The following is a 26,812-nucleotide window of genomic DNA, read 5'->3' on the forward strand; positions in this document are numbered from 1 at the left end:
GTCCACAGCTGCAGAGTTCCCTCCAGGTGGCCTTGCACCAATCTCAGGAGGGATGTAAGCAAGCTTCGAGTCTGCTTACAATATGGTCTCCCACATCTCCAGATCTGTGCCTCTTAAGGCTGGTGAACCATCACCTTTCACCCTCTAGACACCAAGAAGTATAACAGCTTCAAGTTAATGATGAAGCCTTTGCAATACTAAAGACCATTTTTGCCCATTTCTATCTATATGTAAACAAATTTTTCATCTTGTTTGATTTTTAGCTCATTCAGTAGCCTCTAATTCCACACAAGTGTCCTCAACTTCATCTCTGAGGCTTTTTTTCTCCCAGGAAAAGGGGAGGGCTCAAAAGAAAGGGAGTGCAAATAAAGCAGAGAAGAAAAATAGTTCTTTTGGTAAAGAACAGAACTCATGAGAACACTATTTTAAAGAATAAAATCTAGTTTTATTGGAAATGTGTGTGTCCTGAAACTAAAACTTTAAGTATAATAACTGTCAATTATGCTCAATTATAATTGTTTACAACAGCTGACAAGCAAGCAAAATTAATCAGCAATAGATAAAATTGCCCAACCCTTGCATACAGTGCAGAGCACCTCAAGACTTCCGTGCAAGCAAATAAAAAATGAGGATTAGCCTTTTTTCTGTAGAGAAAACATTCCAGCAAGAAATAGATTCAGGGATTTATTCAAAAATATAATTTTCTTCTCCACTGTGTCACAGCATTCGTCTGCTTAAGTAATGCATCCAGGTACTTTCTACTCTGAAAAACAGCTTTCCCCCCTTTATTTCCCAATGTGTAAAAAGTTTTGTTAAACTGGACATGATCAGATATGTTTGGCAAAAGTACTTATTTTGCATCTCCCAAAGTCTTTGACCTTTGAAATTAAATAAACTATGGAGCTATGTTAAGGTATATCAGGGACTACTGTGCTCATAAGCTGTTGCTACTGAATTAATGGTAATAAATACACATACACATTAACTGCGCAGATTATAAGTCAGTTGGGGTAAATCTTAGTACCAGAGTTTCTGTGCGAAGGAGCATCTAGCTTCTGTAAAGAGTTTATAAACCTCAATAAATGGCACTGGCTTCAGACTTGACAGACCACCAAGCACAAGTCAACTGTGAATTCTCTCATTGTCAAATTTAATAGAATCTCAGCAATGGGAGAATCCTCGTTCTGTGCTGCAAACATTCAAAGTCACAGCCTGCTGCTCATTTCTTAATTATGTAAAAATCTATTTAACGCTTATGTTCAGTATGCCATTTTCATCCAACTAAAACTTTTAGGAAGTATTCTTAAAATGGAGGGAGAATTTTCTGATGGGAATTAATAACAACTGAAGGCTTTATTTTGCACACGCCAAAGAAAAAGTTTCTAATTAAATAAAAAAAAAAGTGCTAGACATTTTCCAAATGAGTTTCCTTTCTCTCTTTCTTCTTTTTTTTTTTCTTTTTTAAAGGCAAGTTCGGTGAACATTTTTGTTGAATCAAAAAGAATTTGATAGAGCCTTTCTTCCATCCTCACTTCTAGTCACACACTCCCATGTTGTGTTCAGTATAGGCAGATTCTGAAACAAAGCCAATTGTCATACAGTAATCAAGGAATAAGAATTTACTGGAACTTAATTTTTCCCTAGCTCATTAAACAACAAACCAACAGGCAAACAGAAATATATATTGTAAGTATTCTACAGAAAACCCACAAGAAGTCTTACTTAATTTTTACAATGGACAAGGCTAGTTCACCAAGTTGAGAAAGCTGTAAGCGTTAGAAAGTAATCTGAGTCTTGGTATTTCATTTAATCTGTGGCTACTATACACAGCTCTCTCCCTTGCAAGCCTGAATATCACACCTGAGTAATAGCCTAACGTTCCATGTTAGCATTCGGTCTAAACACTACGGAAAGAATTTATTTTTTTTCTGGCATACATTTCTACTAAATCTTGTAACAACGATACAGGTTACCCAGCGCTAGAAACTTGCTGTGCCTCATTATGCATTTTAACTCTCTCTTCTTCTCTCTTTTGATGCACAAATATCTTGTGTAGGCTTATTCTTATTTAGATGTACTATACAAAACTACAGCTTTTTTACAGAGCCATGATGCCATAAAATATTTATAAGGACAAACAAAAACAGCAAAGCTTTTTGTAAAACCATTTACTACCATCCGCTTTCTGCAGCTCCTACAGAAGTTGATTGAAAGGATCCTGTGAGTTCAGTAGTACTGAGACCAAACTAACAAGGCACATGTGTCGAACATGCTCAAATTTGAGTCAGCAGCATAACAACACGACCTCATTGTATTTTCTTCTCAAATCTCCTTACAGTCTAAAAGATATGTCTGAACAGCAGGGGCACAATGAAGAGGGAACAATCCAGCAAGTTTTCCCCTAGTATCGGCATTTCCTTTGGTTCAGCTGGTAATGCCTGAGGACACCAAGGATTTAAGTTTAGTACAGGACGCGTTCAGAAACCTCAGGCTAAGCGAAGTGTGTCAGAATTGAGCAGCCCTGTGTGGAAGCTGCTAAAAGGTAACAAACACCACTCCTGTTAAAAAGAAGGGTGGAAGATAAGCCATCCCAGTGAGAGCAGGCATTTTAGACTACATATTTTCCAGAAACTTCCCATCTACGAATACTGCTGTATTAACATTCAAAGACAGGTTTTGAGCTGAGCATACAGATATGTCAGAAAACCTGGCTACTCATAAAGCTCAAGATAAAGTGTCACCACATTTAAATGTGCTCTTTCATTATTAGGAGGAAAACAAGAAAAAAAACCCCAAACAAACCTCAGCGTCCATTTTTCAGAATGAGAAGATGGGAACACGAGGAGTAAGGAGAGTAAATCTCTTCAGCAGCTCCTACAAGGAAAAGCCCAGGTCTCTGTCTTTCCTTAGGTCAAGCTAGTGCCATTCATTTGCTTCTACCCCTGTATTCAAGAACAGCGGGACTGCAAGATTGGGGCAGGACAACAGACCTCCCAGAGTCAGGAATAAGGCACTGAAGCTGGCTGGATTCTGCAGCCATACCGCCATACCGTTGGCCCAGCCTTCCCGTAACAGCCCTGCTGTGTTCTCTTCACTCCAAGAAATTTCCCCGTCCTTCACTAGCATTGAGATCAATGGCCACAGGATCTCTCTTCTCACCTGCAGGAATGCAGGACAAGGTCCTGTGGTGGGGAGAAGCAGAGCAGGTTCTGCTTAGCCTCTGACAAGCGATCCTGGTGTTTTGTTCTCTTCTTGCATCTCACAAAATATCCTCTGGCATTCTTGGAAAAAATGGTTTCTTTCCTCCTGCTCTTGTGTTTCTGGTCTTTCACAGAAGGGAAAGGTTAGCTGGGTATGTCCACCAGGCCAGCCTAAGTCACATACATCTTAGCTAAACCTGGCACACCTCTCCAACTTGATCAGGAGACAGTTCACTACAGAAGTGACAGCCCACTCTAGGACACGTCAGGATTTTGGGAACAACCTAAACTACTATCTGTGTCTTCTGGTAGTGCATTGGTTTTGAACCACAAGTAAATGGTGCAGTAGGGACCAAAAGAAACGTAACAGTTAAAAAAATTGTTTCTGTGGTTCCCCCCTCACCCATCTAAAAACTTGCTCTCTTTTTGACGGTATCTCCAAGAAACTGGCATAACATTGATAGATGGGGGGATGGAGCAAGAAGAGCAGTAGAGTTAAAAACAAAAGCAAAGCCATATTTCTACATCTGTTGTTTGTTCCATATTCTCTACTTCATTTTCTTCTCCCTGGGTATGCAGGAGTTCCAGTTAGAAGACTGTAGAGCAATCAGGAGTTTAAACAAAGACGTGTGAAACTGAGGCATTTCAACACAAAGAAAGGTAAGGACAGAGCAAGTGCCAGTACCTGTAGGACATGATAGGGAACTTCAGTAGAACAAGCAAGGAAAGAGCCTATACAGACAATGCAGAGAAATGATGAAGGCTTCAAAGGCTTGTATTTAGCAAAATAGAGATAGAAAGAAATCATCTTCATTCATGAGCCAGCAGCCAGGTGGAAGCTGTCAAGAGTTCAACACACAAGCTGACATGACAAAAGCCCTTCCAAACATCTTAGATACAGAATAGAGCTCTTACTGATTGAAAATATATGAGAGGAAAAAGAAAAATGCAAGATCTATAAACAACTGATAATAGGATCTTAGAGTTAACTTTTTTGCTAGCCCAGCTTAGGTGAGACCAGCTGCAAATGTGTGTGTGTCCTGCTGTTGAGGATGGGCTTCCACTTGCTGCCCTGTAAGCAAAGAGAAAGGACTGCATGAGCAGTTTTTCCTACATCTTTACAGGAGGTTAGCCAGGCTCCCTGCAAGGAGGCAAAGACTAAGATTTTATGTCCAAACCTACTGCAGAGCAACAACACTAGAACAAAACACCAAAGATGTTATTACCGTTTCATTAAATTTGGGCAGTATGGGGCAGGAGAGAGGAGACAATTATCTTTCTGTAACCACAAAGCTGGAAAAAAAAACTGTGAATAGCAAATATAGAAAAAAGAACAACCCAAATGCACTTTACTAACTCACAGCAAAACCCCTGCACGGTACCCACTGTTTCAGCCTGGAGGCAGGTTTCTGTTTCCAGCTGCAGAGCACAAAGCAGCAGCACCCTGGGCTGAGCTGCAGCCCTTCCTTGGATACAGGCACTCAGCTTCACAGCTGAAGCTCGGTCAGTGAAGATGACACCATCCTCCCACTAACATAATGCATTGCTCACCAACAGCCTACATGGCACCAAAGCTGCCTTTAAAACGGTCTGTGTAGTGGGAGAAAGGAACAGGGCTGGGGTTTTTTCCTTTTAAAAAAGCAGGCTGCAACTACCAGCCAATTAATTATGGTTATATAGATGGCAGGGACACACGATTTAAGATTTTTCTGATAAGCATCTCAGGAAACAAATGCAGTTGCCAGTTGTCTGTGGGTCACCAAGCCGTATCATCTTTAATGTCCACAATGACACTGAAATTTCATTTCCCCAACCCTCAAATATGAAATATTGTATTCTACTTGCCTTCTGGGGAAGCACAGTAATTTATTTTTTTTTTCCCCTCTCTCAAATCCACTGCCTGCTGTGACTCCTTAAATATCTATTTGGCCTTTCTCTCTCCCTTGATTTTTACAGGATGGAGTCTAGGCAATCTCTGTGACTGTTAAAAAAACAGGTTTTATTAAAGAAATGAATGCATAATTCTTCCCTTCGTTCCTCTTCTACCTGCATAAAATCTAGATATCTAGTTGGTTTCAAGGGAAAAGCAAATGTTTATTTGGTGAGAATAAAGGAGAGGGAAGAAGAAAAAGCAGCTCTAGTACCAAATCTATTGTATCCCATCAGGTTGTTAATCAGCCGCACTACCAATGTATTTTCCAGTAATGTGCATGCCTGTGTGGGAAAAACAAGATAAAAAAAGCAAGTTCTGAGCATCAGTAATAATTTGCAGGTGGTTTCAAAGGAAGCAGGGTCAAATACTCCCAGGTTTAAGACTACAACACCCACGTTCTATCATTCTTAGATTTCAATACATGAGCTTGTTATCCAGTTTACTAGGAGGGCACCTTTGAAAAAAAGGTGACTTTGCCTTGATGACTACCTGTCAGTTAATTATCAGTGTGTTTCCAAGCGCCTTTTACAGTTTGCTTATCCTTTCGTTTCCAAGCAAGGAAGTACTGAAATTCTTTAGAAAGAAATATGACATCATAAGAAGGTTTTGCAGAAGCTCTCCCTGTATGTCCATTTATATTAGTCTCATCATCCATAACAAGTGTTTAAAAAGCAGAAAAACAACCATGATGCATAATGCATTGTGTCATGATGCATAATAATTAAAACCCCTCCCCCAGCTCCTGAGGTTTAAAATCTTTCCAAGTAAGCATTTCAGCATAAAGGCTTTGACAAAAACGCCATTTAGGGACTTTCAAATTTACAGCTATGCAATTTGTCATCATTTATATTAGCAAGAAGGTTTAAAATAAAACAACAATGAAAGGAAGATAATACAATGCAATTTTGCACTTGATGAATCTCCTGTTGACTAAAAACCCCTATGCCTGGCAGTCAGAAAAGTTATTAACCTGCCAAATTACAGATGGAATTGGTGTATTTTTCCCCCAGAATTCTTTAAGCAGAAGAATATAGACTATCCCATACTCAAGTATTAGCAAAGGTTACTTGCCTTTGGAATATTGATTAGCACAACCCTTGTGGGAATTATTTCACTTTTCCAAAGCAAATTAAAGATCTGAAAAGCAATTCTCAACTTAACTTCAAATGCAGTTATTTAAAAATGGATGATTAACGCAATTACTGCCTGGCACAGAGAGCACAGCTTTCCAGAGGCAGCCAGTGGAATTCACGGTTAACACTGAAATCAGATTACCTTGAAAGAGTTCCCTTGATCCAGAGAAGAAAAAATAAAATTGATACCTGGGAGCTTATTTCTCGCCTGAATAGCACATATTTCTTTCTAAACCATGAACTGTGTTGCAGTTAGATGTGCACACACTCTAGCTCAGGTTTTCCAGGTTTTTCAGACTAAAGTACATGGAAGCAATTTATTTGCTTGTATCCCTATGACTTGTTCTTCATTCACCCCCAAGGTTTCCCAAGTGCCTGCTGAACAATGCCAATGTTGTTTAAAATAAGCATTTCTGCAGGCTATTTTCTTTACTAATGATTCACTCAACAATAAATTAATTTGGTTTTCTTTTGGAATTCCATACAGCAACCACCAACATGGAGTATATGTGTCATGTCCCTGAGCACAATTATACTAACATCTTCTGAAGAAGAACACCCTCTTTATTAACGGGTGAGGAACCAGCACCAGTACAAGCCAAGTAAATTTCCCTGACATCACATCTGAAAACACACAGCAAAGCAGGGATTTGAGCTAACCACCTAACACTGCTCTTCTGCCTAGTTTTGAAGCCATTAAGATCAAATGTAATTTCAAAGTCAATGCGGAAATATTTCTGCTGAAACTTTATGTCAACTGCTACACAGTTTTAAAACACCAATGCATGCTTCTGCTAAAATAAGGATTTGATAACACTAGTAATACACATTTCAGCGGTAATTATTTCAGTCACATTTTTTCCTATTTCAGGTCCTAAAAATGTACTAGTTTTAAATCTTTACCAGATAGCATAAGTGATAATGAGCTGTAAATCCACAGAACTAAAATGTTGCTGGGAGCACTACTTATGACTTGTCAATCAGCATGTCTACAAGTATAACAGTAGTCTATAAAGTAGTGGGGGTTTTTCTTCAATCACAAAAATTAGACTGCAGATTATGAACACAAAATTGCAAAAGCCCATATGCCTTCTGTTTTAATAGTTCCATGAAATGGTCATACATTAACTTTTTTACTTATTGACCAAATGCGATGACTCAATGATCACTTTTTTCTTTTCTGAATGAAAATAAAGGCATACTAGCAAATGTGAGCCATTATTCAATACGATATTATGTGGTATTTCATACTCCAATTTCTTAATTAATTGGGCAACTGTGTAACAAACATAATTGTCAGCCAGACCCAAAAGCAAGGAGCTACAGTCAATTACAAGGAATTCCTTGTTACGTGTACTAGAATATTTAGGACATCTCCGTAAGTTGACAGCAGAAAATCAAGTACCTCTATTAACGTTTATTACTTAGGAAGATCTCGATAGGCTAGAATGCTGCCTCGATCTTGTTTCCTGGGTTCTGGAGCACCACAGCATTCTATGATGTGCAACAAACTATGTATTGCCCATTCCAGGCAGAAGGAATTTTGGCTTATGACTGGTCAGCACTGAGAATTCACATACAACGAGGACGTGAAAAGCATTTCCAGCTGCATTTATTGCTACGGGGGGGGGGAAGTAAAAAAAAGAAAGTCTATATAGAGAGGCCTCTTTCCAGTAGCACAAACCCATGTCCTTCAGGTGTTAATATTTGCCATTGCATCATCCAGAAAGGAGTCTTGATTTTGCCACAGTACTTCAGAGTTAATTTATAACATTCTTATTCTGGAAAAAATCCCAAAAGATCACTTACATGCAGAAAAAAAAGTGTACACTAGATCACCACCAGCTGCTCGTAACCCACACATACACAGCAACGGTGTTATGCCTGAATGGCTACTGCGGAGGAGGACAGGCCTAACGGATTCTTTTAGGAGCCAATTCCTCGTGTGGTTTAGGTCATATTGTGCAGGATTTGAGGGCTAATGCAGCCACTTTTAATCAGATATAATAAACTAGCTAGGGTCTCATAAATGAAAGGATTAAAATGGTTCAGGTACACTGACAAGGAAAAATAAGTGAGATGTACACGTTCACTGTTTTGCTAATGCACTGCTGTTCACATGTCTTGTCCCTTGAGAACTTCAGCTGTAAAAGGACATATTTTCTCAAATATTTGCAGATTATGATCATGTAACAGAGCACAGCTATTTAAACACCACTTTACTAGGACCTTCACATTTGTTACAGACTATCATGATCAAAAGTAATTTCTGTTAATGGTTTTGTAGAAGTACATCCATTCATTTTGAAATTGCATGCCAGACTGTTTTTGAGGTTTTACAAAATTATTTTTTGATGATATTTTCTCAAAGAAGTTTATTTGCTAGAGTTGCCTGTAAAACATAACTGGTCCCAGATGTAAGATTTCTGGTTGATAGAATTAAATCACTTCAATTCTCTTTTCTGTGGAAATTTCATTGATCTGATCTGTGATCTCTTTCTTTGCCAGAAAGCATTTTTCTGAATATCCTTTCTAACCATTCTCCCCTATACACACCCCAAGCTGATAAAAGCAAAGGCAGAACTTGAAAGAAATATTGACTTTGTAGAAGCACATTTATTTTCATTAAGTCAGTTTTTTCCAAAAGGGAATAAAAGTCACTCCAAGTGTTTGAATCCAAGCTTCTTTCTAGCAAAGCTAAAGTAAAATTTCTTATTCAGTTTTAGTTATCTCTGAGGATGTATCATCCCTGCATATTTACATTTATGGTGTGACTGGGGAAGAGTAGAAAGGGGAATGGAAGGAGAAAAATCAGTTAAAACAGGGATAAATCGCTGTCCTAACTTTCAAATTGATTTGTTGGGACTGACAAGTGCTATTAGATGGCACCAGAGACAGCCCTGGATAGCAAAGGGGAGGACAACGGGACAAAACAGACTTTCCTTACAAGGTGAGAGCTAGTACTGCACTAGCCATTGTCAATGCAAGAGGAAAAAGCAAAAGACAGGAAAATTTACATTTCTGTGCCCTCCAGCCAAGAAAATCTTCCACACATGGGTGGTCCAGAGTTTAAGTGCATACAGTAGCTAAATAGTTTTGATTCACTAATTCCACTTTGCAAATACAGCATATGGGTTACCCAGTGTTTTTTGTTGTTTTTTTCTACTCTCCCCAGACAATCTTATTTCTGCTCTGTTTAGTTGTTGTTTCTATGCATTACTAATTGTCATTCATGGCAAATGTAGTCAGCTGCTCATGGACCCAAGTCCAAGAATTAGCTGCAGGCTTTTTTTTTTTTTTTTTTTTGGTTAAAGAAAGTGTCCAGGTTTGTGCCAGAGACCATTTTCTCATTCTAATACTCTCCTGCTATCTCGATATATGGAGAATAGTTACTGTAGACAGCACAGAACTGCTGTTTGCAAGGTGCAGGAGATTTTCAGAGAGTAAGACTGGACAGGACTCTAACTGCATGTACTTCTTCCAGACTACATATTGACAGGAGTTGGGGGCAGTCTGAAGCTGCACCTGATACAAGCCATACTTGCAAGCAGAAACAAGGAGGGAGTTGATAATATTTTCCTAGGCCCACCACATGCCTCACTGTCCAACACACAAGTGGCAATTGTGGGGGCAGCGGGGGAAGAAGTTTTAGCAGTGATGCACACTAGATACACAGGCAGGTTGGTGAGTGGGATAAGGGTACGAAGAAGAAACTTTGGGGTGATGGTCTCCCCAGTGCTGGCATGAGCTTCAGGTCTCATTAGAAGGAAGGAGTTGCCTCAGCTTGCAAGTCTGTTCTTTCTCTTCTCCCCTTATCAGGTGCAACCACGTGCAGCCCTGACCACTCTAGCACAACTCCAGCAACTATGAAGAACAACCTGATCTGAAGCAACCAAGCTGATACTGACCTTAAATCAGCACTCTCAACTGTAATCAAATCAACCCCAAATACATTGAGAAAGTGTAAAGGTCAGGGAGAGAAACAGAGTGAGCAAAAAAAGGTTTGCGTCCATTAAAACCAGTCAAGAAAGAGTGACTGTTTCCCAGAAAGGACAATATGAGCATCAGGCGGAACACCAACAGTCAGACAAATCTGCTGGCACTAGGGGTTGTTTCAGTATATGCCTACAGCAAAGAATAAGAAAACCTTCAATGCCAGGTTTAAAAATGAAGAGAAAGTTCATCAAGTTTCTGTGAAAGACCTAGGAGACTTTAACTGAGGTCAGAACTGCATGACACCCCATGTCCCACCCCTCCTGAAGGCAGACCCTCTTCAGAATCCCTCTTTATCTGTTTGCAGCTATGTGAAGGTGGGAAGTCAGACTAACTACAGTCCAGATATATTTGAAGCAGAGGTCGGTATATTTAGGAAGAGATTATATGTCTAAAACAGCAACCACTTATATTGTAGACCTGGAAGGTGTCATCCTATCCACTGTTACCAGTTTCTATATGAAGATATCACAGGAAAACATGACTTAAGCAGATGGTGCCAGTAGCCAGAAAAGTCTTGTATTTTTGTATACAGTAGGTTTGGCGAGGTTGCCCTTCGTTCTTAGCTTTCTTTTGCTTCTCCAATGCAAAACAGTACTGACCTCTGCTGCTAGATTATCAGCATGTGTACTTACTAGGGAAAGAACAAGGACTGCACAATAACACAGAGATGGCATTTTCGAAAGGGTATTCATGCTGCAGAATATGAATTCCTCAACAACTGCAAGTTTGAAGCTCTAAGGGTATTTATATTCATCTAAAAGAGCACTTGTCAGGTGGGCATAGACAGTGTCCCTATCACACAGACAGGGAAATGAGTTAAAGACTTAAAAGGGAATCGTTTGGAGTATCTCATCCTCCACAGCCATTTTGCTAGCTTCCTACCTGGATATCCTTCCCCTACACAAAGATCATCTTTAGAAAGCTGACCTCTGTCTGCTGTGGAAGACCACACAGTGAACATTTACCATAAAGAAAAAGAGCAGGCGTACAATTAGTTCACATGGAATACCTAACATGCCTCCCACACACATTTCAGCTTATTTTGCAGTAACATCCTCAGGTCACAAGCTTAAGTAGCTTACCCAAGGCTACGCAGAGTCTGAGGACCCATCCACATGGGGATACTCAGGAAATGAATCTGAAATTAAACTTTAAAAAAGAATGAGCTAAGCAGCATCCTAAGCTAGCACTTTCATTTAGAATTAGAGCCTTAATTCAGCTTAGCCTAATTCTTTCAGTTCTAAAATGGGGATGTTGACACAAGCCTACTTCCAGATCTATTTATCTGAATCGGTTGAAGGCATTACTGCCTCCAGCTAGTCATCACTGCTTTCCAGATGAAGGTTTCTACCCCACACAACTGTGACACCAGAGTGATTCACGTGAGCAGTCCTGCTTACAGACAACTATATCAGCTGCAATTTAAAACAGGAGGTTTGCATTCATCTGGCCTCCTACAAAAGGAATCAGGGATCACTCACACAAACCACTACTCCTGCAGCAACCTGCAGGGGCAATAACCCCTCCCAGCCAGGTAACAGTTTACAGAACAAACACCTGCCCACATTCTGGTTGGAGGGACTAAGTGAATGGCACAACTGCCTGGGATGGGATACTCACTCAACTAACCAAGGCAAAAGTGTAAACTGGTGAGCCAAGGGTGAGAGTGAGATTCATGGGGTTGGGCCCCCAGAAAACGATGAAGCTGAATTCATTGGCAAGGCATAGATTTTTTTTTAAACTATAAGCTTGATGAGATCTCAGTATTCAATCACTGCTATAGAGATGCAGTGATTTAAAGACCAATAGTATGAAGGTGCTTTTGGCCTCTATGGCTGTAATTATAGAGACTCATTTACCCCATGTTGTTTTACAGCTGGTAATAGATTGTAGCATGCCAGTCACCTCACAGGTAAAATTGTTTCCTAGACACTCCGAAAGGAGGAAAATAAGATGTTATAGGAACTCTATGAATCTCTGACAGTTTTTAAGGTAAATAAAGGGAGGGAAGAGTCAAGAGAAAACATCCTTTACATCCCTATTCCCTTGCTCTACCTCCCCACACCTGGAGTACAGAAAAGCAAAATCCCCTGAGACAGGTCTTGGCAACCCCTACATTCAATCTGTCTCGCACTTCCCCTGAGATAAATTCAGGGGGAGAGGGGTTGCTCCATGATGCATGTTTTTTGCGCTGTAGAATGGAAACAGACCAAAGGTTTTAAATTTAGCATCCTCTCTCTGAACTCAGGCTACTCATTACTATCAAATAGTCTCCAACAGAGGAAGACACTGGTGTCTACCTCCACAAAAATAGAGAAGTCAGTTAATGCATCTAGCTGTGTTAACACCTGTTTATATTTAATATTCAAAGCCAAAGTACCACCTCTTTACAAGTTTTTTTTATTGTTGTTTTTCTTTTTCTCCAACATGTAGAATCTAGTCGCGTGACATTAGATAATCTAAAAATGCAGGGCCCCAAAGACAAAGAAAGCAATACTGCAGCTAAACCTTAATCTCTTATCAGCACCAAGGTTATAAATTCAGCGTGTTCTCCATTCTACACCCTTGCTGGAGATTATCTCCTACAGATGACATGCAAAAATAAACCTGGATGAAAAGGGAGGCGAAAGCAGGTAGCAGGAGGAAAAACAATCTTCTCTCCCTCTCACACACAGAAAACAAATTGTTCTGCAAAGAAAAGTCTTCTGGACCAAAATATATTTCAGCTTTGAGAAAGTGAGAATTATTTGGGGGAAATACCACTCAGAATGGAAACAGATAGAGGATTTAGCTGTACCACAGTTTTTTGCTTTGTTAAATTGTGAATGGGATGTGAGGTGTAATTAACAGAAAAAAGCTTGGACCCTTTTTTCCCCTCTTTTTTAATCCCTAGGAACATTCAGATCATATAGGGGGAACCTATATATTTCTGGTTCTGTGCAGTAGAGTAGGAAAACAAAAGGCCCTTTCCTCTGTTTCTCAGCGTCAAAAGGAACCATAGTGGTTTTAATATGGAAAATCCATTAGGTACGGGAAAAGGCAAGAGCCTCGTATCAAGCTGCAAACAGGAACGCTTAAGCACAAGGCATTCAGGCGATGGAAATGCATTCAGAGCATTTAGCACATAGGATTAATCGAATTATAATTTAATCATCTGATCAAACACTAATTAGCATAATCACTTGAGGGGAAAAGCTGCTAGAGGAACAGATGAAGAAACACCTTGGGCATCCAGCACATTTTAATGACACAAGATCATGCACAGATATGTTTTTCTTTCTTAATAAAACACAACAGAGATTGAGGCTCGTAGTGCTGAAGAAGCAGTTGAAATATTCCAGTCCTAGATCACATACTGTTCTCCAGTATGGAAGATGCTGAAGCTAGGTTTCCAAACTATAGTTTATTCAGACCTAAGGAAGAGCTGTAAAACCACAGGAACACTACACTACCCTGGTTCACCATATGAAGACTTGAGCAGGAGCACACATTTTAGCCCACAGTGTTTCCATTATAATCATCCCTTAATGTTTCCCCCCGAGTCTCCCACATGAATGTTTAACTATAGATCGCATAGATGACCTTCAGGGATACAGCAAAGTATCACCGTCCTTCTACAAACTGCATTTGAAGTAATTAGTCTAAATCAGCTGGGTGTTTTTGATTCAGTGTGTGGGAGAATGGGAAAGCAAGAGATATTAAGGGAGCTTTTCTGTTTCATATTGTCTAGCCTTCACGGTAAATTCATGCCACTTTTGAAAAGCAGAGATCTGGGGAGCAGAAAAATCACCCCCGATGCTCACCCATACAATAAAATGACACCTGTCTGGAGACCGGGCAGGAAGAGATGTATGGGCAGAAGGAAGACTGGAAGACTATAGGGAAAGGAGGAATGGGGGAAGCACAGTGTTGAGAGAGAGAGGATCTTAGGAGGTGTCGTTTGTCTGAATTTTTATACAAAATAATGTAAATGAATTATTCTCAATAAGTGTTTAGTTTTTCAAATGGATAATTCTTCTGGACACTGAAAACATTTAAATGTAATGAACTGCAACATTTATGGATAAGATTGGATCTGGAAAAAGTTTCCTAGACTGTTATGTAAGGAAGCAAAATGATGAGCTGCTTACCTGCATTTTAAAGACACCAGATCATACAGGCTCAACTGTGAGCTAATTTAAATTGATTACATCCCTCTTACAGAGCTATTACTAATAATCCTTTCAGCTTCTCAGAATGACTGTACATCAATAAAGTAACCAGTTACAGCACAGGGCCAGTTTAGCCCAGGATTTCTCCATACTGGGCATCCCGATATGTGCAATCAGTACACACAGTCTGGAAACTCTCTCAAGAGTAGTGTGCAGCTTTCCACTGCAGGTGATGATCTCAGAAAACATTCTGGCAACAGAAAGCTGCATATGACTTAAAGCATTGTCGTACTTTTAGTAAGAAAAGTGACTGAAAGATGAATTAATAAAAGGTAATAAATTATTTTCCACTGGCATAAAGGTAGAACCACCATACCACATGTATTCCTGGCTCAAAGTCAGATATATATACCTGCATACATGGAGTCCACAAAAGTAAAAGTAATTTCATTTAAAAGTTTCAAAGTTATGTTTTCTAAAATAGCTTGTTTAAAATATCTAGCTTTAAATTCTCGCTTGTTTCTTTCCAAGCAAAACCTTAATAGCAAAGCCAGAGGATTTTGCCTCACCTCACAAAAACAGCAGTATGGCAGAGTGGAGCAACACAGAGCTGGTAACACTAATTGAGACTGCACTATGGTCAGAGATAGGCTGGAATACAAGACAACCACCACCATCTCCACCAGACTCGTCCCTAAATCTCTCTTCTCTTCCTGCCCTCAGAGAGCAGAAGTCCTGAGCCAAATGGCAGCAACTCCTACTGGTATCGGAAGTACATCTCCCCACATGTTCTACTTTCTAACCTCATAAGAGTACCAGCACTGTGCCATGGCATAATGCATCATTTTCCACTTGCTAGCTATTTAATATGTGCTACTTATTTTAAATAAAGTTATCTGAGCACAAGGCCAAATGCACATGCCTTAGGAAATGCCAGCGCTAAGGTGATCAACCAACTTTAATCCCCTATGCCAATTATTGCAATGTGCGTCCACAGCGGGGACTGAAAGTAACAGAGATGATGTGGGGAAGAAGAGTAACTCCATGACATAGTGGGCAAAAAAGCCTATTATCTTTGAACGTGGCAGAGACAGAAACACAACTTACTGATCCAGAAAGTTCTCAGAGCTTCTTGAAATTAAGTAGCAGTTGGACTACTATTATTTAGCTGTGAAAAATGTTTTTTAAACCCTCATTAGCCAGCATTTTTCTCTTCTATAGAAATGCATTTTGAGATGTGGTGGGAATACTGTAATTGCTTTTATCCACTAGGGACTGACCTTTGAACATAATAAACATGCACTGAACTGCTACAGCTACAGTGTCTTCAGACAGGCATTTCTTTTCCTCTGCGTTGCCTTCACATGTGCCACCAGTTAAGACACTGAAGAAGGCCTCTAGCTCTGTCACTAGTGAAACAAACGCAGCTTGAGTGCATGTAGCGCTTTAACAGGACAGTCACATCCCTCTGAAGTTGCACTGCTCCTTCTCAAGCATGAACACACTAACTAAAGGCAAAAAAACAGTGAAGAAAGGAAGGCATTTGGACATAGTTTTTACCTAGACTAGGACAGAAAAGCTAAAACCTAAACCTTCCTTTCTTCCCCAGGGGAAAAAAAATACATATCTCTATCTCCACATTCCTTACTCCAGGCTGTGTTCCTACCATACCTGTACAGTCTTCCTCAGGGCTTGCTAAACAACTGGCTCTCCCATTTGTTGTAGAGACAAAGAGCTGCTCTCCAGTGGAGCAGGAGCCTGGTGATTTGGAGACATCCTCATCCACCCAGAGCTGTCCCCAGGAGACCCCATCCAGAGACAGCCCCAGGAGCAAGGCTGGCCATTCAGGCACATGAACTGAGTAGACCCCATTGCACCAAACCTGCCAGTTCCAGCTCTCAACAACCGAACAGAAAATCATGACTGCCAGCGTTTCTCAGAAAACCTGACAGCTCAGCATCTTTTTCTGAGGATTAATTTTCTCCCTCCTGCCCAATAAAGGGACTCAGCTCCTTCCTTCCTCACTCAAACAAGGAACTTGCACATCCTATCATACAGCCACACTGACATGCATAGCATTGCTTTCCATCTTTAACCCCCTCACTCCCCCAAATCCATTTCTTGCCTCAGAGGAAAAGCTTTTAGGGACTGGAGAAATAGTTTTGCTATCAAAATAAATATAAGCAACTGCAAGAATAGGGTGGAGAGAGGAGGGGTTGCAGGCCTCAAATTAAGCATGTGTCACAGATGAAATGGCATGGGCAGACATGAAAGAAAAAATCTGAATACCAGCAAGTGAGGGACGATGGCAGTCGGGAGCCTGAGCTCCCCCTCGCTAGGCACAGCAGGATCCATGCAAAGCACCAGCTTCCTCCCTGGCACAGACCAGCAGCCAAGATGGAGTCACAGAGTCATGGGGACCTGCCCCAGGGAGTCCCAAAGCGACAAGCTGTTTTGTTCCCCACCCACGCCTCCTGCTCACAAGGCAACAGGCTCAGCCTTGCCTTTTCCACTGCAGACCGAAGCCAAGACTTCAGAGCCTCCTGCCGAAAGCTGTCCAGCTCAGATTCAGCCTTCAGAGACTTCTCTCCTGCTGCCCCACAGGTCTTCATGCTCTTTGAGTGCTCTTCTTATCACACCTTGCAACGCTGTCTGGATACCCATGTAGTCTCAAGCTTATCCTTTTTCCCTCTTACCTTCCCTGCTAAAAATCCTGTTCATAGCCCCTTCCCTGTCTCTCCCCTAAGCATCCATTTTTTAATATATATATTTATAAAAGCTGAGAGCAGAAAGATCCAGCTACAGCTGACATGACAAAAAACATGGCAAGCATCACCTATCACTCAGGTCCCATAGAGAGCTAAACCTTACTCTCTGTGCTTCTCTTTTCCCTTGCAATGATAAAAATCTGTTTTCTAGAACCCCTGCACAACAGGGCTGTGGAAAATGTTGTCATGGTAGAAGAGAAACCTTCAGGTCACACAACAAAACTAGGGCAAAAGGTAGAAAGGAAAGCTTCTTAAATATATACAGATAAAAGCATGAAGTGGTATAATGCAAATAATTATTCTACATATTTGGGAATCACTTTACTATGCCAAATAAAACCTCTACCTTGTCTACAGATGGATCTAGAGAACTTGTGCTTGAGTGACAATCTCCCAAATTGCCTCCTTCATATCATGACATAGCAAATGCCTCACTTTGTAACTGCAGTTGCAACTCAAACTAGGTTAACCTGTCTAGAAATAATATGTGAACTGGCTTTTAAACTGCCCCACGGAAAAGCCACCTAATGGGAGGAAGAAACTCCACTGGAGAATGTGCAGTACATGCAGGACCTTCTGGATAGTGAACCACAGGAGGCTTTTTCTGTTAAACTGAGGTCCACCTAAAGCCTGGTTTGCTTGAATGACATCTTTTCCACCAGGATCCCATTCCAGATATCAGAATGTGCTTTTCATAACAAAAAGGACTTTGTCAAGGACTTCCTCTGTCCTTAGCTCAAGCCAGAAGTGGTCTGACAGCACATCACATGCTCACCTCTTAGTTTTCAAGAGACTGACTTTATGCATTCACAATACTTTCCTGAGTCAGGGCCAAAATTCCAAAGAACAATGCTCCCGCAGAAAACCCCAAAGACTTCTGAAGGTAATACTGTAAAACAAAATCAAAAACAAAATCAAACACACACACACACAAAATAAAAGCCAACCACATAATAATTTCTGATAGATAAAACAATCATGCAAGAGAATTTAGCAAAAGCATGAGCTTACGTGTCATGAATCACCTTTCCACAGCCTGGGAAAAGCAACCAACCAGCATTTTGGTGCACTCAAATCCTACCACGTCATTTGTGCAGTCCAGTACGCATTGTAACAACAACATATGGATTCCTCCAAGTCTGCACATTTCAGTATCCCAGCTAGCCTCCTCTGTCAGCTCAAACAAGAGCCACACATCAAGGACTCACATGTGGTATTTGAAATCCATACCAACTACTAAACCTCTAGGAAATTCTACTGAACAACAACATATTATGATGGAGATGCTTCTAAAGAACAGAACTGAAAACAAACACTTCCATCAAGTCCTGTAATTCTGTGGCACCTACAAACTGGGGCCATGGAGGGCTGCCACTCTAAAATGCTGAGAGACAGACACCCTCAGTGTGCAGGCTTAGCATAAGCCACTCACTTGCAAAACCACATAGAATGATTTCACGCCAACAGATATTTATATAGACAGAGCAACCCTACGATCTTACCTATAGAATCACTGTGAGTAGATTACGTAGATAGGCAACTATTCACAGCTACAGTGCAACATAATTATATTCTATTTGTATTGAAAGATCCCCAGCCCTTTCAAGAATTATGTTTCTGATATTCTAAAATAATGAAGGGCTCCCCAAAATTTACTCAAAAAATTACTTTAGATGACAGAAAGTTACTAAGAGTAATTTTTAGCCTAGTACAAACATAAATCTTAAGCCATAAATCTTCTGCATGGGATTACTGTGTAATTAATTGGAAGAAAATAGCATCAGAATACTTAGACAGCAAAGCAAATGCCAGATTTTCCATACACAGTAGCAATTTAAGCAATTAAAAACTATATGGATTTACACGGGGGGGGCGGGGGTAGAGGGTGTATAAATATATATAGATATTTTTTAAAATCTCAGAAGGAACTGTATCCCTGACATACTAGATTAAGAGCCACATGAGCAGGATGTTTGGTCTTCAGCTCACATGGTGCTATGCATGTAGAGGCTTTGAACGTTACCCAGGCAAAAAATTTCTCAGGTGGTCCTTGCATATGCCTTTCTATCTGCCACACCTGACATGTAGCAGGGTGCTATTTTCAGATGTACTCTGGGGCTGCCCCATGGCCCATGCTCCTGTGTTTATGAAGGGTCTGCCCTTCTGGAAGCTTCGGCAGAGAAACATCAATGATTCAGCTCGGGTCGCCAGGCTGCTCTCTCCCTCAATTACTAGGAAGCTCCAGGGAGGCTGGTGTTTAGTATGGAGGTGACTCTCTTTCTCAAAGCCTTTGCATTTAAAAATGGTTTTCTATAAATAGGATTGCTGGCTCACTCTTAAATCTAACTCCCTGCCTTCTAAGTAAAAATAGCTTAAATAGGGATGCTGGGAAGACTTGTTAATCTCTGTCATCCTGTCTGTCCATCCTTTCCTTCTTTCTTTCCTCAGTAAGGATCATAACATTTGTTGCCCACTCCACTATGAAAGGTATGTATTGATGTACCACAGTTTTCCTTTTTCTGATGGGTAAACCAATGCCCTAATTGGGGAAAAAAAATACTTATGAGGTAGTAAGAATTTTTTCATGAATGGTAGTATAAAAGGAAAAGCAATAGCAAGAAAAGCTCACAGTGCTAACAAGTGCCTGAGGAATCCCTGGCTTGTTCTTAAAGAGGTTCTCTTCTGTGCTCTAAAATATTGTGCTGTGAAAGGCTCTTATGAAATACCTCCCATTTTATGTTATTTTATTTTTGAAAATAGCAATTGTTAGATGAAATGCCTTTAAGAGACAGGGAGGTGAAGACCAAGAAGATAGGGTTTCTTCTGAAGAATAATATAATTTGAAATCTTAATTTCATTGATTTCATAACAGGTTAAAGGAAAAGGAAGTGCTGATTAAAAAGGATTGTGAAATATCTCAAACTATATTGTGAAACAAATAATTTAACTGCATACAGCTACACATTCACCTTGAAATAATTAAGTATTCTGATCTACAGACCTGTATTGCTTGAACAGAATTTTTTAGTAGTTTTAGTTTCAATGCCTCAAAGAAGTAAATTTTTTTAAAAATCAAGTAATTGTACCTTAGAATAATTAAGTTGAATATAATGCTCTTCTTCCTTCTCCAGCTTTTAAAATGAAAGCCAGAATTAATGTCTTTCCACTGCAAATCTGAAAGAGTCCTAGACCAAGAGATTAATAAATGGCATATTCCAGCTAAAATCAAAGGCTAAATGAGTGGTACGTTCAAACAGGCCTTGAACCTATGCATGTCTTAACTTGTTAGCTAGAGTAAACTTTAAGAGGAAAGGAAAGAGGTCCATCTATTTTGCTCCTCAATCCACTACCTCCCATCCCCAACATTTCATTTCATTGCTTTTTGGGTTTTTTGTCACTTGAATGCTTATTAAACAGGTAAAGGAGATTATTTCCCCACCCTAAACAACCCACACACCTGAAACAGCAGCATATTCCTTAAGACACTCATCCAGGCAAAGACAAAAATAGTTGAGGTGCAACCTAAGCCCAGCTGCTCCTGTAACTAGAGCCTTGTACAGCTCATGAGCTGGAGGAAATTTCTGGATGACCTACTCAATGCCCACAAAATTTCCCCGAATAATTCAATTTATCAGTATATTGCATGACAAAAGTTCACTCAAAAACCAACACAATGAAAACCAAATTCTGAACTTCTCTGGATGCAGCAGCACTGAAGAGATGCCACTGAAACACACCTCGAATACTATGTTCAGTTTGGGGCCCCTCACCTCAAGAGGGACTTTGAGCTGCTGCAGCATGTTTACAGAAGGATACTGAAGCTGGTGAAGGGTCTGGACCACAAGTCTTATGAGGAGCAGCTGAAGGAACTGGAGTTGTTGAGCCTGGAGATGGGGATGCTCAGGGAAGACCTTATTGCTCTCTACAGCTGCCTGACAGGAGGCTGTAGGCAGGTGCACACTGGTCTCTTCTCCCAAGTAACTAGCAATAGGACAAGAGGAAATGGCCTCAAGTTACACCAGAGGAGGTTTAGATCGGAAATTAGGAAAAATTTCTTCACTGAAAGGGTGGTTAGGCATTGGAGCATGCTGCCCAGGGAGGTGGTGGAGTCACCGACCCTGGAGGTGTTTAAACAAGCCGTTGACACGGTGCATAAGGAAGTGGTTTAGTGGTGGACTTGGCAGTCCTGGGTTGACAGTTGGACTTGGTGATCTTAAAGGTATCCTGCAACCTAAATGACTCTATGAAACGGCAGTGCAGAGCTGTAATCAACCTAAGAGGGTTTAGGGGTTTGTTTTTACCATTCGTGGAAATAAACTTCAGTTTAAACCGTTACCAAAAATACTTTCATTCTCACACACATCTGCTATTCAGTGCTGTGGAGAAAAGGCAGCATCCACCAGTTAAAAAGTTTAGCGAGCATTGATAGAAAAACGCAGACAAAACGCCTCCTCCGGGCGCCGTCCGCTCCCACGGCTGCTCAGACGCGCCGCCAGACCCGTGCGGTTTGCTGCCCACTAGTGTCGTGTGGCACCGGCTCCCGGCCACCGCGCAGGCTGCGCCGCGCTGCCCACGCCGGAGCCAGCGAGCCCCTCAGCCTGGGGATGGGTAGACCCCGAGCAGAGGAGAAACACTTCCTTTGAAATGGAAATAGGCATTTCCAACGTAGTCTGACTGCCCAGCTGTAACAATTTTCCTCTATTTGGCATCTGGTGATTAATTAATAGCTATTCATAACTTGAGTAACGCCAGATTGAAAACACCATCAGCTGTACTGTGCCATTCACAAACATACACCAAGCTAAACACTTTCTGCACGTGAATTAAACTTCCTAAGATAAGGATCTGGTTACACAATTCCACTCAAGCTATGCACATATTACAATATGTTTCTACAATGAAAGCCCTTTACTTTTCCTTAAACATTTCATCCCCAGCACTGAGTCTCATCATTTTCTTTGGAGAGTGTCATTAGCACCACCGTTACTTTCACTACTCATTCTCCAGCCTAACCCCTGCTCTCAGTTTAGTGTGATCCTTCTCAGTCTCCGCACATGCTGCTAAAACCCATCTTGATAGATATAGGGCAGGGGAAGGATTCAAACATAAACTAATTGTAATGGAAATTTATTTTTAGTGTCATCTGTACTGTATTGGGTGCCTCCTGATGCTCCATTGATTTCAGCAGAACATCTATGCACAACAAGCACATAGGAAACGCAGCCAGAAAGAATCATGCAAATGGGTTCTCTTAACAATACTGAAAGATACTTGTTTCTGAAAACAGCATCCAAATTCTGAAACAAACTTCTTCATAGTAATTACAATACAGAGCCAGGGTTTTGAAGGCCAGTCTCCCTTCACATGCCCCCCTACCTTCTCCGTCCAAGTGAAATGCCCCCTTACTAATTACAACCAGGCTACAGTAGACTTCTGCTGTAGATTTTACATGCTTGCTTTCAGAATATATAGGTATAGTAATGTGGAAGGTAATATAGATACAGTAACCCTGAAGGTAACTCAAAAGCATTGCTCAGGACTGTACCTGCATGACTCAGGCTTTCGAAGTGGTGAATTTAGCTGCATACTCCCACTGATGTCTATATCGTCCCATGCACTTACTAAGGCTGCAATACATTTATGGTTAACAGTTACCTGTATTTTTAAGAAACTCACAGCAATGACAGTTTTAAAGCCTTTACAAAATCTAAAAATATTCAGCCAGGTATTTGGGAAGGTTTTGTTTCAGGCTTCAGAAATACTAATTGGATGGAACAGCACATCCGTATTTCATTGTCCCCAGAAGGAAGCTATTTCACAAACATAAAGCCTACCCAGTGACACTGCTTGTATCTAATTTGACAAAAATGTATTTTTGCTGAGTGACTGTAGGGAAATATGGGGGCCAACCTTGCTAATGTTATTCAGATGGTTTCTATTATCTTCAACAGAAATTTAGCCCAAGACGACAGCTACAGGGTTAAATCCATAATGCGCAGGTTTATTTTTAAGCTATTTCTCCCCTCGAAAAGGGGAACACTCCCCCCCCCCCCCCCAGCAACAACAAACAAGGAACATAATCACGAACAATCTTACACATTTTAAAGTTAAAATTAGAACAAGATGTAACACGTAACTGAAAACCAGTCATACATGTGTGTGTGTGTTTTAAGTGAACGCAGTATGGTTCCATAAGGGATTCAGAAAAGGCAATGGCAGAAGTCAAGCCACCTCCAGTAGCCTGTCCCCACACACACACTCAATAGAGTCATAAAAGAATACTGCCTATCACACAACGGAGTTCAGATATAGTTATAGATAATGAAAAAATGCGTATGTGACATATCTATTTATATATGCAGTCATTTCTTTCAAAGAGACACATAACTGATATGACATTGCGTGAAAACCTGAAGTCCTTTAAAAATATTATTTTCTGACTCAACTCAGTTATGATAGTCCACATAAGCGTTACTAATAAACACAACCAATTTATTCAGCCTTAACGTGAAGGTAGGTGTCATTTTCAAAAAATTCCTTTAGGAAGATCCTAAATACATATGCATTTTGACATCAAGCATGATGCCAAAAACAAACACACTTCTTAAAGTTGCCAAGAATAACTGAACCATCCACTACATATTTCTACAATGCTTTCATCTGAAAATGTTACCACACACAAAACCATTTTGTTTTAGTAATCTGGATTCACGAACATACAGATGTTGCTGTGTGGCAGTATAGAAACTATGCAGATGCATCTATCACTTACATATTATACTATTAAAACTAGAAAAATCTTTGGGTTACAAATTCATGTTTTACTGTGATCCAAAAACACGTGTATACTGAAAGTGAAATTGCTACTGACTTCATAGATCAAGGAATAAAAGAAAGTGGTTTTGGTAGTATTTCAGCCTCATAAAGCAAAAATTACACTGTTCTTCAAAATCCCCTGGAAGGGGGACTAACTAGCTTAGAACATAAAATTTATAGCATCAGTACAGGAGACCAAAATACATGCCTCATCTTTTTTTTAAAAGATGTAATATTTCTGAACAGAAACAGGTTTATTTCCTATGCAAATCTAGCTTTAAATGAATAGCGCCCGTAAAAGCATATACTTCAGGCTGACTCTGTCTGTCTTATTAACAGCAGATCTCTTCCTCCAAGGTATCTGGCTGAAGTGGCTAGAGAGAAACGGCACAGCACTGCCTGTCAAAAAATAAATAAAAATATTAAAAAGTAAAATAAATAAATAAATTCTTAACGTTAGAACTTGTTGCAGCTGTCTTACTGCTAGAAGAAATGTAAAATTTTAAAGTTTACAGTTTCTCAATCAATTTGCATTCTGTGGCACTCAGAAGAAGAAAATGTTTTAAAATAACCCTAAATACACACTTAAGATTCACCTCCTAATTTACGATCTATCTGGCTATTCTCAATGGACTGCCCATGCCTGTCAATGTATTTTCTCATCCAGTGTATACTTAAGAAGATGTGAAGGCACCCTCATCCAGCATTCATTCCTCACCCTCTGCTAGAGGTTCAATTATTTCTATCTTCCAGGAAAACCTTACACTTTGTCCTATGCTTATCTCACATTCATTCAATACAAGAAACATTCTTCTATTCTACCTGCTTTGCCTATTTTGCGAATTGTGCATTTAGTTTTCCTGATTTCACTGTCAGGATGTAAAGCCTTACAGGTAATACTACATTCTCAAATCTGAGAAGGAGGCAACGTAACAGAATAGCTAGAATCCCAGACCACAGCATAATTTGTTTGCTATCCTTAAAACAGCAATGCTTATACTCATTTCAATAAAAGTTATGCAATTTAAACTGATTTTCATATATGACACAGTTTTCAATCACATATATCTAAATGTTCCAAAATACCCCCATACACTATTAAAAAAAAAAAAAACCAACCAGAAACTGCAATAAATATCTGTTAATCAAACAGCTGGCAGAACGAAGGGGGGGGGGGGGGGGGGAGAAAGAAAAAAAAAAGAAAAAAAGAACAGGTTTACCTTTATTCTATCTCCACTCTTATTTCCCCTTCCTAACTTTATAATTGACTGAAAGTCTTCAACATTTTCAGATGATGTAATGCTTATCCGTGCATATTTTTACATAAATGAGCGGGGGGGGGGGGGGGGGGAACCAGAGCAAGTACCTTTACAGTGAAATGATGAAAGGGAAGTAATTTTGAAATATTACTTCTTAAATACGTAAGAAAATAATCGTTAGGTGAAAGCACAGGGCGATTAAAAAACCCAAGAGGTAAAGGGAAGCAGTATCTCAACGCAAGCGCTCAGACTGAAAGCCCTTCAAATTATCCCCGTGTACTCAGCCGGATTCATACGGCACTTGGCAAAATTCTGTACTTTTCCACCTAAGAGAGAAAGGAAGAAAGAAAGAAAAAAAAGAAAAAAGCACCCCTGCCGCTGCCCCTGCAAGCACGGTCTCATGCCGACCGAGGCAGACACACGGCAGAGCGGCCAGGTTACGGGCTGTCACTTTGCTAGGTAAGCTAGTTCCGATGATTACAGCGCAATTTCGCCCTTCCTTCTCCCCACGGCTGCCGGCAGCCGGCGCGACGCGTTAAACACAAAAGGCACAACCGCGACCCGCTCGCCGCCCGCGGAGGGGAAGGGGAAGGAGCCCCGGGCGGGGGCCGGCAGCGCTCACCATGCGAGATGCTGTGGAGCAAGGCGACGGCCAACATCCACATGCCCCCGCCGCTCCCCCGCTCCCCGCTCCGGGCTCCGGGCTCGCCCTCGCCCGCCGCGCCCACGGCCGGGCCGGAGCTGCCAGGCAGCGCGCACCGGGTCCGGCCGCCGCCTCCCTCGGCTGGTGGCTGCTCGGAGCCTGCGGGGCCGCTCGTCCGCCCAGCGAGCGCTCAGCCCCGCCTGCAGCCCCGCGGCTCCGCCGACACTCGCCGCCCGGCTCTCGGGCGGGGGAAGAGGCAGCCGGCGGCGGGGGCGGGAGGCGGGTGCGCGGCGCCCAGGTGCGTCCTCGGCTCAGGGAGGCGCCCGCAGGTCGGCGGGGGCAGGGCCACAGGTGACAAAATCCTCCGGCGCCAGCACAGGAGCATCCCCGGCAGCGGCCGGCCCCGAGCCGCGGCGAGCGGCTCCTCACACGGCTGCCCCCGGCCCGGCGGCAGGCAGGCGGGCGGGCGGGCGCATCTTCCCTCGCCGGCAGCTGTGACCGCACTGAGCCCGCTCCTGCCGCCCGGCGCGGCGCAGGGCAGCGCTAACCCCGCGCCAGCCCGCTCGCTCCCAGCCCTCTGCAGTCTTAAAGCACCACAAAGTCTCCACAGTGGAAAAAACCAAGGCCAATCGAAGAAGGCGGCAGAATACCCTGCCCCTCAATAGTTGGCTGAACCGCGTCCGTTTGGCATCAGCTGAGTTGTATATGACTAATGTGTTGACAAGCTGTGCGGGGGGACTGGAGGAGGGGGCCCTTCTAGAAGGTCACAGCCCAGACGGGCGAGCGCATCAAATAACTGACTAGGATTCTGTGCAAAAGTGAAAGAAAAAACACATCTCTCACTCTACATTTTCCCAGCGCTTACACAGCTCCAGATACTATTTGGCCTTTCTCGCGTTTTGTTTTCTGTGGC

At 41.4% G+C, this 26,812-nt stretch overlaps 1 protein-coding gene across 3 annotated transcripts in view; it reads right to left on the reverse strand.

The window, feature by feature from the left end:
* Positions 1–26,505, reverse strand: part of DSCAM (DS cell adhesion molecule) — a 439,842-nt gene extending 413,337 nt beyond the window's left edge. Inside the window, exon 1 of one of the 3 annotated variants that reach the window (XM_037377793.1) lies at positions 25,879–26,491. In XM_037377793.1, coding sequence (XP_037233690.1) covers positions 25,879–25,921 — 43 coding nt within the window. In that variant the 5' untranslated portion in view covers positions 25,922–26,491. Of the gene's footprint in view, positions 1–25,878 lie in introns of all 3 variants that reach the window. The other 2 variants (XM_037377794.1, XM_037377795.1) reach the window with 2 other exon arrangements.
* Positions 26,506–26,812: the final 307 nt, after the last annotated feature.

This window comes from Falco rusticolus, chromosome 2 (assembly GCF_015220075.1).
Source record: "Falco rusticolus isolate bFalRus1 chromosome 2, bFalRus1.pri, whole genome shotgun sequence".
In the NCBI taxonomy this organism is placed as follows: Eukaryota; Metazoa; Chordata; class Aves; order Falconiformes; family Falconidae; genus Falco; species Falco rusticolus.